The sequence below is a fragment of the Gymnoscopelus microlampas genome (genome assembly GCF_963454915.1).
Source record: "Gymnoscopelus microlampas genome assembly, chromosome: 19".
Classification (NCBI taxonomy): domain Eukaryota; kingdom Metazoa; phylum Chordata; class Actinopteri; order Myctophiformes; family Myctophidae; genus Gymnoscopelus; species Gymnoscopelus microlampas.
The window spans coordinates 6,879,685-6,894,504 of record NC_139956.1 but is presented as its reverse complement, the minus strand read 5'-3'; the positions used below and the strand labels follow the sequence as shown (position 1 = coordinate 6,894,504).

The following is a 14,820-nucleotide window of genomic DNA, read 5'->3' as shown; positions in this document are numbered from 1 at the left end:
GTGAGAGTGTACAAATGGAACCAAATGGACCCTTACGGGTCCATTTGCTTCCATTTGTACACTCTCACAGTTATGGGCGTCCGTGGGATAAGGCACACCAAACTGGGTGTCCTTGAAATCAAAAAAGTTTCAGAACCACTGGTCTATATGCACTGTGTGTGTGTGTGTGTGTGTGTGTGTGTGTGTGTGTGTGTGTGTGTGTGTGTGTGTGTGTGTGTGTGTGTGTGTGTGTGTGTGTGTGTGTGTGTGTGTGTGTGTGTGTGTGTGTGTGTGTGTGTGTGTGTGCGTGCGCGCATGCATGCATGTGAGTGAGTGAGTGAAACCATCTGGTAGAACAGTTCACTTCCTATAAGCTCTAGTGTGTGTGTGTGTGTGTGTGTGTAAGCGCTGGTGTGTGTTAAACAGAAGACGTAGCACTAAACGAGGTGAAAGGTCATGAGAACAGCATCAGTGTGTTTAAAACACACACGCACATGCATGCACATATGCATGCATGCTTGCACATGGGCACACGCACACATCTATATTTTGTAGTGGGGAGTTTTTTTTGTATTTATTTTGTTGTGTACACTACAGTAAGTGGGCATTTAAGTGTGTGTGTGTACTGTGTAGACAAATGTCATGTGACAGGTCATGAGAAGGGAAATTCTAAGGCCTTGTAATATACGTGCACGTGCACACGCACGCACGCACGCACGCACGCACCAGTCTTTTTCAAAATGTGGAACGGAATCCTCACAGCATGCTGTTTCCTTCTTCTGTGTCGTCTCAATGCAATCAGTAAAAAGCATCAAATGTAATTATCCATGAAATGTAAATGATCCCAAGGCCTTTTCCTGTGTTTGGTTTTCATCTAAAACAGGTTGAACATCACAGTAAATATTCAACTTTACAGTACTTTCATTCACTCCCTGACGCTAAACACCAACTGACACTGACAAAGTGAACTGAGGTGCTGACTGTGACAGATCGAGCTGCGCGTACATCAAAGTCTCTCTAACTCATTCAATCCAGGAACGCATACTGTGTCCTTTTAAATGTTTTGCTTTGCTATTCTTTTTTTTCTTTTTGAAAATTTGTGCAAATCTTTGAATATATATACGTATATTTTTTTAACGCAAACATTTGTAACTCAAATCTTTGCTTCTACAAATGTCTTCTAAATCCTAACTTTTTTTGGGGGGGAAAAAAACATATGTTGCTGTAATTATGTCAGTGGTTCTCAAACGTTTTCATGCCAAGGACCACCCAAAATGTAGAAATATTTGGCCGCGGACACCCCCATCTCAAAATATGTTGATCCAGAGAGGGCCCTCCCCAGAAGCAAATATTGGAGTTAAAAATGTTCGCTTTAAAAAACATACAATCGTCAAGATTTTTCAAAAATAGCCCAAAGAAATCTATAAAATGACACAGATGCGTTCCCGGTCTTTATGGATTAAAGGAATATTTGTGCCACACAAAAAGAGTCCTATAGGGTGTAGGGTTCCCAAGAAGGCAAAACTCCAATGCAAAACAGATGAGTAGGGAGAGCACTGTACAATGCAAAAAAAAGGTGTTTTGATACCTTCAAACACGTATACCTTTACAACATTATTTTGTCTAGCTAGGCCAGTGGTCTTCAACGTTTTTCTGGCCAAGGATCCCTTAGCTGAGAGAGATAAAGCAGGGACCCCCCACAACATATTGGATTCATGTTAAATGTGTGTTTTCAGACATTTAACCACTTAAACCCTCACTATTTTGTAAACTTGACCTTTGACTCGGTCTGCTCTTTTTTCCCCCTCTACACCAAACCTCTTCGCCGAAAATAGCCGATCTACAAGCTTGTAGATCTGCTATTTTTGGCTAATGTTCCCCCCCAGAATAGGGATGCGAGGATTCAAGTGGTTCATAAAAAAATAAAGTCCCTATCACACAAATATTTAATTGGCAGCCCCCCTGCAGTATCTGCGGGGGGCCCCTAGGGGTCCCGGACCCCCTGTTGAAGACTGGCCTATAGGCACATGCACACAAAACTGTCTTAAAAGCATGCAGACTACTTCGGCAATTTCAAGCAACAACTCAATGCAATGTAAAAAAAAATAATCATGCTTATTTCACACTGCATCGACTCCCACCATTCTTCCCCCTTTCTATTATATTTGACAGGATTTCACATGCTTTTCATGTGCCTAGAAGTAATATACACGTACGTATGTGAAGGCATTAAAACCCTTCTCTGCATTGTACACTACAGTGGTCTCCCTCCTCATCCTCGTTTTGCAAAGAAATGTTTGTTTCAGGTGTAAAGGCCTCTGATAGAGGAACCAATGTGAAACTAAAACTAGTCCATTAACCACTTTCAAACTGGCTGCTCCATTTTCATTATAGGTGAATATTGTCAAAATCTTTCCGACATTTCGAGAAATCTTTCAGAAATCTGAAAAATACAAAATCCCCAATAATTTTTTTTCAAAAACTGTGAGCTGATCTACAAGCTCACAATGGGTCACATTGCGATGCATTGTGAGCTTGTAGATTTGCAATTTTCGCTAGAGTATTTAGGGCTTAACTGGTTAAAGACTTTGCAAACACTAACATATTTGACAAAAGCACAAGAATGAAAGTCATGCATCTGCATAAAGGCATTTATGTTCTTTATGGAATTGTGTGTGTGACTGTTTTTGCTTTGCTCTTGTCAACCAAAACATTCCAATCAATATTTTCATGGACAAAACTCAAAAGGAAAGCTACAAAAACATACCAAAACTCAAGTGGACATTTAACATTGTAACGGGGGTTCACAGTGCCTGCGTGTGAGGCTGTTTAAACGTCATTCAGTCTGTCACTGCATTTTATTGGCTCGCTCAGTGTCCTTCCTGGATGTATTCTGGTAGTGACATCACAAAATGTCTTTATGTTTGAGAATGTGTGACATGTTTTGCTGCTGATAGCATCCTGTCTCCTTATGCCGTCATGTTGACTGTGGTTAAGCCTTTGTTATTTAGTTTATTTATATTCATGTTTCCTGCAGCATTTTCTGTCCAAATATTATGACACCCGCTTGTGCTTCCATATGTCCGTCTGTCCATCCATCATATCGTATCTGTCGGGCTTTTCAGGAAAAAACAAACAAACCTGGGTTCCAATGGAGCCAATGTAGTTATTATTTAGTCATAAGATCTTGTTAATACTTTTCATTAATTCAATATTTCGTTGTTGTCGGGCAGAAAACTCGTTTTTTTTCCATAAATGAATGCCCTACTTGATCATACTACAGCATCACACAAAATATCAAAAGTAGCAGATCTACAAGTTTTGGACATAATGAGGTTTCCACCCGACAGAGACGATTTATAACACCCACAGACACAATTATGCCAATCTACGAGCTCACAACACGTCTTGATGCAATGCTTTTGTACGATGAAATACGGCATTGATTTATGAAAAATAACGTAAAAAGTTGAAACATGGAGATAGAAGGTTTCTGCCTGACACAAACAATATGCTCATCATGGATTCATCCATCCATCAATCCATTCATTGATGAGTGCTGATTGTGGTACCATGTGAATACTGCAGCTTAAGTTCAGCCAAGCATTGTCCTTCTATTTTTAGGATGGCACCAAATCCCAGGAGGCTCCATACTGTCCTGAACCCTGATGTGGTCACAGAACGTCTCTGGTCCCCTCGTCCCCTAACGCAGGGGTTCCCAAACTTCTGCAGCCCCAAAAAAAGTTACATTTTGATGTCTCAAACTCGCAAAAAAATACATTTTGAATTAATCACCCATTCCATGATTTTAGAAGTACCATGAGAGGATATTAGAGTCTGTTTATGTATGGATGTTCTCAGTGGGAATTAAACTCATACCGAACTGTATTATCCACTGATATATATGTACAGGAACACCATTACCGATCTCTTCTTCTCTCTGATGAAAGATTGTAATGATTCCATAAATGTACATAGATTTAGTACAAGTCCCAGTGGGGTTTTCGGCCCCATGTCAGTCTTACTCATAGAGCAGCGCGGTTCTCAAATGTTTTTTTATTTATTTCAAGGACGCCCCATAACTCTCAGGGTTAACAGACCTGTAAGGGATCCATTTTGAACCCCATCAAGGAACCCTGAGGGTCCCTGCTGGACCCTGCACTCGGAGAACCATTTGTCATAGAGGTACACAGCACCACCACACGTCTGTACTCATCTGTCTGGACGTGGTCACAGAAAAAAACACATTCTGGTGCCATGGATGCATAAATAGAGTTCCAGCATGAACGGTAAATAATCCTTGTGTCTTCTCGTTCTCTGGGCGAGGGGGTCAGACTGAACCAACGTTGTCCTCTCTCTCTGGTCAGACATTTAGAGGGAGTCAGAGGGTGGTGGACGATGATTTGACCTTGGACGAGAGGACTTGTCTGAATCTTCTCTTCAGCTCCTGCATGTTGGGAGACTTGGGTCTGGCCAGGTGAAGGCCCGCTCGCCTCTTCTCCCCGTTCCCTCCTCCCAACGCGCGGCTGACCTGGGTGGAAAACACAGAGCCAGGAGGAACACAAATGTGACTTTCTCTAATGTGACATTAGAGAAACAATAAATACCAATGCAGCCATCGTACGCTATAATTGCCTCTGAGATGTAGTGGAGTAGAAGTATTGAAAATGAAGTACTGAAAATTTGATATACTCCAGTAAAGTAAAAAATCCTCAACATTGTAACTCAAGTACAGAACTTGGGTAAATGTACTTAGTTACTTTACACCACTGGTCATAGACCTGTATACCCTTTTCAGAGCCACACAAGGCCAGCTGGTTCAATCGTTGCATTGGTTTGTTTTCCTAACTCTCACATATATATACACAGTCGACATTAAGTAAATACTGTAGGTTGGTGTGAATCAGCTGCTGTAAGGGGGTTTGTGTATTCCAAATCAGGGAAGCACAGGTGCTGTTCTCCATTGGGATGGACCCCATCCCAAAATATTTTGGTCCAGGGACCCCCCAGAAGCAAAGATTTGAGTTACAAATGTTCGCTTTAGATTTGCACAAAATGTCACGAAAAAACAAAAATAGCAGATCTACAAGCTCATAGACCAATTATTTGTTTACTAACATTGAGACTGGACGCACAGGTGATTGTTTCACGCAATCAATTCCCAACCTGTTGTTTCGGGGTGCGCTGGTTTCAGCACACCCCAACCCCCTCTTCTGTGTTGGCTAGTGAGGCGCGTCCTAGCGATACCTGATAGAATGGGTTTCATTGCACGCATACTGGTTGCACGCATTCTGGTTCTTATCAGTGTGACGTCGTCTGTTAAGGGGTCTATAGCCTGGCACTCTGTGACCGGGTGGCTGCTCATTAGGAGACTCAATTGAGTCTCCGGTCATCAAATGAGCTTGTAGATCTTCTATTTTTGAACAACCAAAGAAATCTTAAAATGACACAGATGCGTTCCCGGTCTTAATGGGTTAATCAATACCACAATGACTCTTATATAACTTTTTATAATGACCCAAAATATGGATGTCAGGGTGAAGGTGATCAGTTGTTCCTCTTCTAAAGGAAATTCAGAAAAGCAGACAAAGGACAACATGAGAAACGGTGCAGACGGACGGTCCTACCTCTTGACACAGGTGGAGGAAGGCAGCGTGAACACCGTCATGGTTCTCTCTGGCCGACGCCTCGAAGTAAACGCCTCCTGTAAACAGCATGTGGGACAAACATTGTGGTTTAGGCCCCGATCTGTTGTAGCTATTCCTTAAAGGAACCCCAAAAAATACTTATATATATATATATATTTATATTTATATTAATATATATATATTATATATATATATTTCTTTATTTTTGTCACATTTATGAGACAATAATTTGATGACCGGGAGCAGCCACCCATCTCCTAAATCAGAACAATGGGATTTTGTTTTGAAGTCTGTGAAATGTCCCTTTAACTACATTACTACTACTGTTCAAGGACACTTTCACAGTAACACAGGGGGAGCCCATGCAGGATTGGACCAGGAACCTCCACATTCCCCAGCGGCCTATCTATCTGTATGTTATTCTGCTTGCTTCAGTTTGCTTGCCTTACATTGTTATTGCTACCATTTTGCAGCTTGTTAATCCATTAAAACGGGGAAAGCATCTGTGTCATTTTAGATTTTAGCATTGGATTTTTAAAAATATATATATATATTTTTTTTTAATCTTGAAAGTGTGAGAACTACTGATTTAGAAGGCATTTGTAGAATGGGCCTCAGATCTTAGTGGAAAGAACAGCGGGCGGTTCAGACCCACCTAGCGAGGCAGCCAGCGTCTCTCCCTCGTCCGCGGGCACCTGGCGGGCACGCAGCAGGTCACTCTTGTTGCCAACCTGGAGATTACACACACGTCACATTAGATCAGATTACATCAGATTACACAGATTATAGATCCTGGTCTAATTATGATTGTCTGGACTAACGGACCACTCACTGCCAGAGCTATGAGTCGGATGAACTAATGAATGTGGATGAACTAATGAATAAACAAACTAATGAATAAATGAACAAACAAACGCATGAATGAACAAAACATTATATAAAATAATGCCAAACCTCATTGAACACATAAAAAAGACATGTACACATACACATAAAACAGTGGTTCTCAAAGAGACCGTACAAATGGAACCAAATGGACCATTTGGTTCCATTTGTACGGTCTCAGAGTTATGGGGGTCCGTGGTCAAAACTGGTGGTCCCTAAGGGACTGGGGGGTCCCTCACCAGTATGACAGGTATATTCCCAGAGGGGTGTATGCGTCTGACATGCTGGTACAGTGGCTGTATGGTCTGGTAGCTGCTGTGGTCCGTAATGGAGAAGACCAGGACGTATCCGTCTGCCCAGTAGATGGACCTGCCAGTTAGAACACCAATGTGATCAGTACTGTGTGTGGACCAGTGTTGATTTTGACAGCACATTTTAATATAGTTTAGTCATAGTCTTTTGAATAAAATTCCATTTAGTTCTGAAAATCTGAAAAGTTTTAGTCTAGTTTTAGTCGACTAAATATCATAAGATTTTAGTCGACTAAATCTACAGTTGATTTAGTCGACAAAAGTGTATTTTGGCGGTGCCACGATGGCGTCGTAATGCCTGATTTTACACTTGGTTGCGTGCTGAAAATAGCGGATCTACAAGCTCACAACGCGTCGCAGTGCGACACGTTGTGAGCTTGTAGATCGGCTATTTTCAGAGCGCAACACCCCTGGGCAACCAAACATAAAATGACTTGTCTTTTAGTTCTACTGGATCTGTTCTACACTAGTCCCTCACTAACATTTTAGTCTAGTTTTTATTTGTTGACGAAATGATCAATATATTTAGTCTTAGTTTTAGTCATCAGAGCTTAGTTTTTATTTAGTTTTCGTCAGTGAAAAAAGGTAGTCGAGAAGGAAAGAAGAAAGACATTGTTTCCCCCCTGTGATTTTCTGTGTGTTCTTTTGCTGTTCTTGCTTTTTGTTATATGGCGTTTTGTCTTATGTTTGAGTTTTTTGTATGTACTGTCTGTGTGGTTGTATGTTATAAAAAAACATCTTGAAAAATCTGAATACAAATATTATTTTTAAGAGAAAGAAAGAAAGTATAAATAAATGTTACCTGTTGATCTGTTCCTGGCAATACAGGTCATCTGCATCTTCCTGGGAAAGAAAGAGTGTGAGAGAGAGAGAGAGAGAATACAAAAGACATGAATAGACAATCTGATTTGGCTCTATGTGTGTACATAAATGCCATCGACTGTAGTTACATATTCATTCAACTATTGTGTGTGTCCTCATTGTCATACCGAGTCGCCCAGTACAAAACACTGCCGATGGCCTACACGACAAGCAAAAGCAAAGCACCCCCATTACCTTCAGGACATGACCGAACCCGAGATCAGCACAGGGAGGCACAGGGAGGCTGTTCGAGCCTTCCCTAAAACACCCTGGCTCTTCTCCCAGGCTCCAAAACTGTAGACTAAACTCCCAATTGCAGTCAGAACTGCAATACTCACTCCAAATTGTCCGCCGTGGTCTGAAGACTCACCTCTTCAGACTCTCCCCTAGCACTCCTCTCTCCTAGAATCTCTTCTTGTCAGCTTTTTTTTTTAAATGGATGCTAGTTTAAGCTACTATGCAGGTTACTTGTTCACATGAGTGTTGATTTTGACAGCAATTTTTTTATTTAGTTTTAGTCATAGTCTTTTGAATAAAATTCCATTTAGTTTTAGTCATATTTTAGTCATCTGAAATGTTTAAGTTTTTGTCTAGTTTTAGTCGACTAAATGTCATAAGATTATAGTCGACTATGTCTACAGTTGATTTAGTCGATTAAAATGTATTTTGGCGGGCCGCGATAGCATGCTGAAAATAGCAGATCTACAAGCTCACAACGCGTCGCAGCGCAACGCTGTTGTGAGCTTGTAGATCTACTATTTTCAGAGCGCAACACCCGAGTGCAACCAAACATAAAATGACTTAGTCTTAGTTCAACAGGATCTCTTCTCCACTCGTCCCTCACTAACCTTTTCATCTAGCTTTTATTTGTTGACGAAATTGTCAGTATATTTAGTCTTAGTTTTAGTCATCGTTTCTTAGTTTTTATTTAGTTTTCGTCAGTGAAGAAAGGAAAACATGTCACCATAGTTTTAGTCGACGAAATCAACACGGGTTCACATCCCAGGTCAGTGGCCTTGTGGTTAGACTAGTGTCCGCCCGCCCGTCCCCGAGACTGGGAGGTCGAGGTTCAATCCCCAGCCGAGTCATATAAAGACTATAAAAATGGTACCCAATTATTTCCTGCTTGGCACAGAACATCAAGGGTTGGATTGGGGTGAGTCCCATGAGACATACTAGAGTCATGTCCAGGGGGTGTACTTGTACATCATGTCCAGGGGGTGTACTTGTACATCAAGCAGGGGTCTTCAACGGGGGGTCCGGGACCCCGAGGGGGTCCTCAGAGTTACTACAAGGGGTCCGCCAAATCTTCTCACATCTCATGTGTGATATGATTATTGTTTTTTATCTTAACCACTTGAACCCTAGTATCCCTTTTCTGAGGAGAACTTCGGCCAAAAATAGCCGATCTACAAGCTCACAACTCCTCGCAGCGCGAGGCGTTGTGAGCTTGTAGATCGGCTATTTTTGGCCAAGAGGTATATGTAGACTAGAGGGGAAAACAGAGCAGACTAAGTAAACAAAAAAAGTTGAATCTGAAACTCAATTTTATACAATATAGAGGGGGGTCCCTGCTTCATCTCTCTCTCAGCTAAGGGGGTCCTTGGCCTGAAAACGTTGAAGACCCCTCACACTATAGGAACAGTAGATAAGCCCCTGACGTATGGGCCACATAGCTCTGGAACTGCTGGTTCCCATGGCTATACTTCCTTGTTCCTTGTTTTTGGTTCTTTAGATTTGTTTGTTTCTTGACCACGAAATGTTAAGAATGTTATTTAGACAGCATGCTGTTTGGACAGATGCTTGGTTTCGATGTTTACCTGGTATCCTAGTTTCTTAGAAGTACAACAGTTTTCTATTTGCACTCTACTTTTATGACTATTTACCTTGTTTGTTGACTAGGGTACGTGGCTTAATCTGCTTATTCTGAAGTCACACTGGATGAGAGCGTCAGCTAAATGCCTTAACCTGTTTAGGCCGGGAACGCATCTGTGTTTATTTTTAGATTTCTTTGGCTATTCAAAAATAGCAGATATACAAGCTCAAATTATATTTTTTTGCTTATTTCTTTTTTTTTTGTGTGTGTGAAAATTTGTGCAAATCTTTAGTTTGAATTATCTATATTTTTAAAGCCAACATTTGTAACTCAAATCTTTTGCTTCTGGGGGATTCTACAAATGTCCAAATTCTAACAGGTTTTTTCTCTTAAACATCAGTTGTTCTCAAACTTTTTTTCATGACAAGGACCACCAACATGATATGTATTTGGCCGCAGACCCCCCCATCTCAAAATATGTTGTTCCAGGGACCCCCCAGAAGCAAAGATTTGAGTAAAAATGTTTTGCTTTATAAATATATGCTATATTCAAAGATTTGCACAAATGTTCATGATTTTTGAATAGCCAAAGACATCTTAAAATGACACATGCTTTCCCGGGATTGAATCGAATTGAGTTAAATTGAGTTAAATTAAAAATAGCATTCCGTTCCAACGGTTTTGTCATGGTCATTATAAAGCTGCAGAAGAGAGAGGTTGTTTGGTCCAGTTTCCCCAGCCAGCCAGCCAGCGTTTTTTAGTAACGAGCGCAACTCAAAATCTCGAGTAACGTAAACAGATCCAGGAGAGATAAAGGAGGGTGTTCTGTGTGGCACGTTGCTCTCATTACGCTCATGGTCTTTAGACGTCACTACCGCTCTCATCAAACACATTCCTGCAATTACATAAACAGTTAAAGAGCTGGGAACGCTTTAGTAGAATAGTTTGGCCGGAGAGATATATGAATAAAAAATCCCCCCCCCCCCCCGAGCCAAAACATCAAACAAGTGTGTCACTGTCTGTCGCGTCTTATTTTGGGTCTGTTTGGGGGAAAAAAATGTCTTAAGAGACGTCATCCCCCGCACTCTCTCTCATCGCCTCGGCCTGTCTGCCTCTCTATCCCACTCTATATGTCAAATATCTAACAGTTTCTCATGTCTTTCTGTCCCACACTCTATACCAGGGGTCTTCAACAGGGGGTCCGGGACCCCTAGGGGGTCCCCAGAGTTACTACAGGGGGTCCGCCAAATCTTTGTGTGATAGGATTTTTTTATTTTACCTTAACCACTTGAACCCTAGCATCCCTTTTCTGAGCGGAACTTTGGCGTTGTGAGCTTGTAGATCTGCTATTTTTGGCAAAGAGGCATAGGTGTAGAGGGAAAAAAGAGCAGACCAAGTAAACAAAAAATGTTGAATCTGAAACACAATTTTGTACGATATAGAGGGGGTCCCTGCTTCATCTCTCTCTCAGCTAGGGGGTCCTTGGCCTGAAAACGTTGAAGACCCGTGCTCTATACATCAATACAGTATATATATATATTGTCTCTGTCGGGTGGAAACCTCATATGTCCAAAACTTAGCCTATACTTTTCAGGATTCAAATTCAAAAATAGCAATAGTAACAGATCTACAAGCATCAAAACGCTTGCGGATCTGCTGCTTTTGATGCTTTTGTGTGACACTGTAGAATGATCAAGTAAGTCATTCATTTGTACAAAAAAAAAACATGAAAAGTAAATAGTTAAAATATGGAGATAGATAAGAGGTTTCTGCCCGACAGCAACGATATGACAATCTGTCTGTCGACTGTCCTTATCTATAACCATATGTCTCTCTCTCTCTATCTATCTCTCTCTCTCTCTCTCTCTCTCTCTCTCTCTCTCTCTCTCTCTCTCTCTCTCTCTCTCTCTCTCTCTCTTGGAATGGCACACCATACTGTAGCTCTGTACCAGGTTCTGCACCAGCTACCAAAGGTACTTGGGGGTACTTTCTGTCTCTCTCTCTCTTTCTCTCTCTCCCTCTCTCCATCCGTTCAGCAGTTATTACCTGCAGAGACACACAGGGCGTGTCTTGGACCTGCAAGGACACTTGTTCTCCATCCAGATTGATCTTCCTGGAGTACAGAGCACCTATAGGGAGAGAGACAGGCCACAGAATGAATGAATGAATGAATGAATGAATGAATGAATGAATGAATGAATGAATTAATTAACTAATGACTTGGCTTGTAGATCGGCATTTTTTTCAGTGAAAATATTTAGTGTAGACTAGAGCTTTGGTTCTCAAAGTGAGGTCCGGGGACCCCCAGGGGTCCTTGCAAGGGGGGTTCCAGGGGGTCCCCAGCAAAATGTGTTAATATACTGTAGCATCACAATGCTTTTGTCCACTTTAACCTTTTATACTTTGGCTATTCAAAAAATAGCAGATCTACAAGCTCGTAGCGTGGCACCGAGTGCTGCGCTATGAGCTTGTAGATCTGCTATTTTTGAAAAATCGTGAACATTTTGTGCAAACCGTTGAATATATATGTTTTTTAAAGCGAACATTTGTAGCTCAAATCTTTGTTTCTGGGGAACAAAATATTTTTAAATGGGGGTCCGCGGCCAAATATATACAATCATTTTGGGGGTCCTTGACATGAAAAAGTTTGAGAACCACGTGGACTAGAGGGGAAAAAGAAGGGGGGCCTGGTATAGACCCCAGGGGGACTATGATCAAAGACAGGTTAAAGGATGGATGAATAATTGAACGTTACAAATGAATAATGGGTTGGATGAATGACTGTACAATGGTAGAATGGCTTAAGGACGGATTGAAGGGTGGCACGGACTAATTAATGAATTAAATCATTAGTTAAACCAATCAGTGACTGAATTAATGCATAATGATGAGTTTGGGGAGATTTTAGGAAAGTGGATAAAAAGTGACTCACTGATTGACTGATTGACAGTGTGAATGAATGAGCTCATAATGCCACTTTAATAATGAATGATTAGACAGACAGACAGACAGACACAAGCACACTGACAGACAGACAGACAGACAGACAGACAGACAGACAGACGTAGATGATAACTCACCAGTATTAGCTTCATAGTCCCCAATAAACCTCTTGGTCAGAAACCTGACAATCAGAGCTTAAAAGAGACAGGATTGTGTGAATAAGTATATATACTCCAGTCAGTGAGTTATAGTTATAAGGTGTGATTCTGTTAAGTTGACTTTCAATGCAAAATGCCAATCAAAGTGATTCTGAGTGTGACATAAATTAAGTCCCTTGTTAGGCTGTTATCTTTAACCATGTGTTTTATATGGATGTATTATATTAAAAGAGATAACGTATGTGTCGCCCCCTGTCGTCTCAAATCACTCAGCGTTTCTAACTCTCTTAAAGCTTATATCAAGTTTAAAAAATAGGAAATAATAGGCTAATAATAATAAATAAAAAAACGAATAAAAACAAAACAAATTGTTGAAGTCTAAAAATCACAGCCGTGACTATTGTACATATAGTTTCATCTATGACTATTTTCCTCATTATTATATATAATTATATACATTTGTTACAAGCTACACTTTTCTCACAACTTCTCCCTTTCACTCTGCTCAAATCAACGTCTACAATTAAGGGTAGTTTTCCTTTTTTGGGGGGTTTAGTTTATTTCAGTAAATGTTGTAATAACATAGTTAAAATTTCATTGATAATACAAAAAAAAAATATATATATATATATATATAAAAAAAAAAAAAAAAAAATAGGGTAGACGGTAGAGCCAGATACCTGTTTTCCCGACGTTACTCGCTCCCAGCACCACGATCTTGACATTCTTGTTGGGAACATTCACACAGTCCAGGGCGGGATACTCCGGGATGGGAACTAGCAGAAAGTTGCTAGAACCACTATTATTCATTGTTCTACTGGGTGGGTCCACGATCACACGCATTTAGATGACCTGTTTCTAAGACAGAGTCTGTCTCTCTTCTTCTTTTTTCGGGGTATATATGGAATGCGGTGGTCCTCTCTTTTTCAGAACATCATCATAATCATGATCCCCAGACCAGGACAGTGGCCAGTGGGTCAGGCTGATATCATAACGGTGTACCGTTACGTTACTTACAGACGCAACAAATCATTTAAGATTCCAGTTGGAGTTCAGTCTCCCTGACCCTGACTGTCTCTGATGGGTGGATTCCTCTATAGTTGATTGATTCCTCCGGCGATTAGGACCATGTTGTGAACCAAACTCCCATCCTATATATATGTAGGTGCATTAATAATCCAACGTTGTAGACGTGCGTCGTCCAAAGGGCGGTGCGTGAATGAAATGCATGCCAGCAGTGAGCTGCTCCTCAAGCTGCTCTTGAGTTGAGAGAGAGAGAGAGAGAGAGAGAGAGAGAGAGAGAGAGAGAGAGAGAGAGAGAGATTTAACCCAACCCCAATCCCAGGAGATGAGTCTAAAAATTCTGCAAGACCAGTATTGTTACTAATTCAAAAATGAATTTGCTCACATGTTTTATGGCTCATTACCCCATTTTAAAGCTCCACCTGACTATGAGTAGAAAGACTGAAAGTGCACACAATTTATGTCTCTCTCACAGTAGGCTGTGCTGTCTAAAGAAAGGTTTTATTCAGATCTACTAGTAGTCTATATTATGTACATTGGACTAATTTATAATAATAGTAATAATTATTATTAGATAATAATAGTAATAGTAGCCTAATAATAATTAATACTACTATAATAATAAGAATAAGAATAACAAGAATAGAATAGCCCAAAACCTGTGACATAATTAATGGGACAGGTTTTCTAATTAATGGGATAGCTTTCTGTCCGTATAATACACTTGTTGTGATTCATGTGTGCAGTGAATGCGTGTTTGTTTCACATAAGCGGCACTACCAGTGTTGCCAGATTTTCTAGGTCTAGGAAGGTCTAGGAAAACAAGCCCAAAATAAGCGACTACTAGGCCATATGAGCACTTTAACCCTATATGCAATTATGCATCGGATATTTGAAAATATCCTATCTACAAGCCTATTTTCAAAAACTCTTCAAAAAAATGTGGAATATTTGGAATATTTTTTAAACATTCTAAACAACACAAATGCTCCCCTGTGGCATAAAACACTTATGAAAATATTTGAGAACCACTGGTTTAAAACATATTCATAAGTAAGCCTAAATAAGCAAGTACACGTTAGAGACAAGTCCAAAAAAACAACAACCCGTAACCACCAATATTTACAAGCAACTTTACAGAAAAACAAGCCCAAAATCGCTTATAATAAGCGGTCTTGGCAACCCTTATCCTAATA

At 40.5% G+C, this 14,820-nt stretch overlaps 1 protein-coding gene across 1 annotated transcript; it reads right to left on the bottom strand.

Annotated features, from left to right (window-relative positions):
- Window positions 1-1,863: 1,863 nt before the first annotated feature.
- On the bottom strand, window positions 1,864-13,650 carry rasl11a (RAS-like, family 11, member A). The gene is made up of 8 exons (XM_084043387.1): window positions 13,282-13,650; window positions 12,581-12,637; window positions 11,547-11,629; window positions 7,626-7,666; window positions 6,752-6,881; window positions 6,283-6,358; window positions 5,607-5,683; window positions 1,864-4,510 (listed from the first exon to the last, which is right to left on the bottom strand). Exons 1-8 carry the CDS (start codon window positions 13,442-13,444, stop codon window positions 4,361-4,363), a joined length of 777 nt encoding a protein of 258 aa, XP_083899513.1. The 5' UTR covers window positions 13,445-13,650; the 3' UTR covers window positions 1,864-4,360.
- Between the last annotated feature and the right edge of the window lie 1,170 nt (window positions 13,651-14,820).

Excerpts from the sequence above, each read along its gene's own strand:
- rasl11a (XM_084043387.1), bottom strand. The coding sequence starts at position 13,444 with ATGCGTGTGATCGTGGACCCACCCAGTAGAACAATGAATAATAGTGGT. Across the intron at positions 11,630-12,580 it reads GGACTATGAAGCTAATACTG|GTGCTCTGTACTCCAGGAAG; the intron begins GTGAGTTATCAT and ends CTCTCCCTATAG. Across the intron at positions 6,882-7,625 it reads TGCCAGGAACAGATCAACAG|GTCCATCTACTGGGCAGACG; the intron begins GTAACATTTATT and ends TCTAACTGGCAG.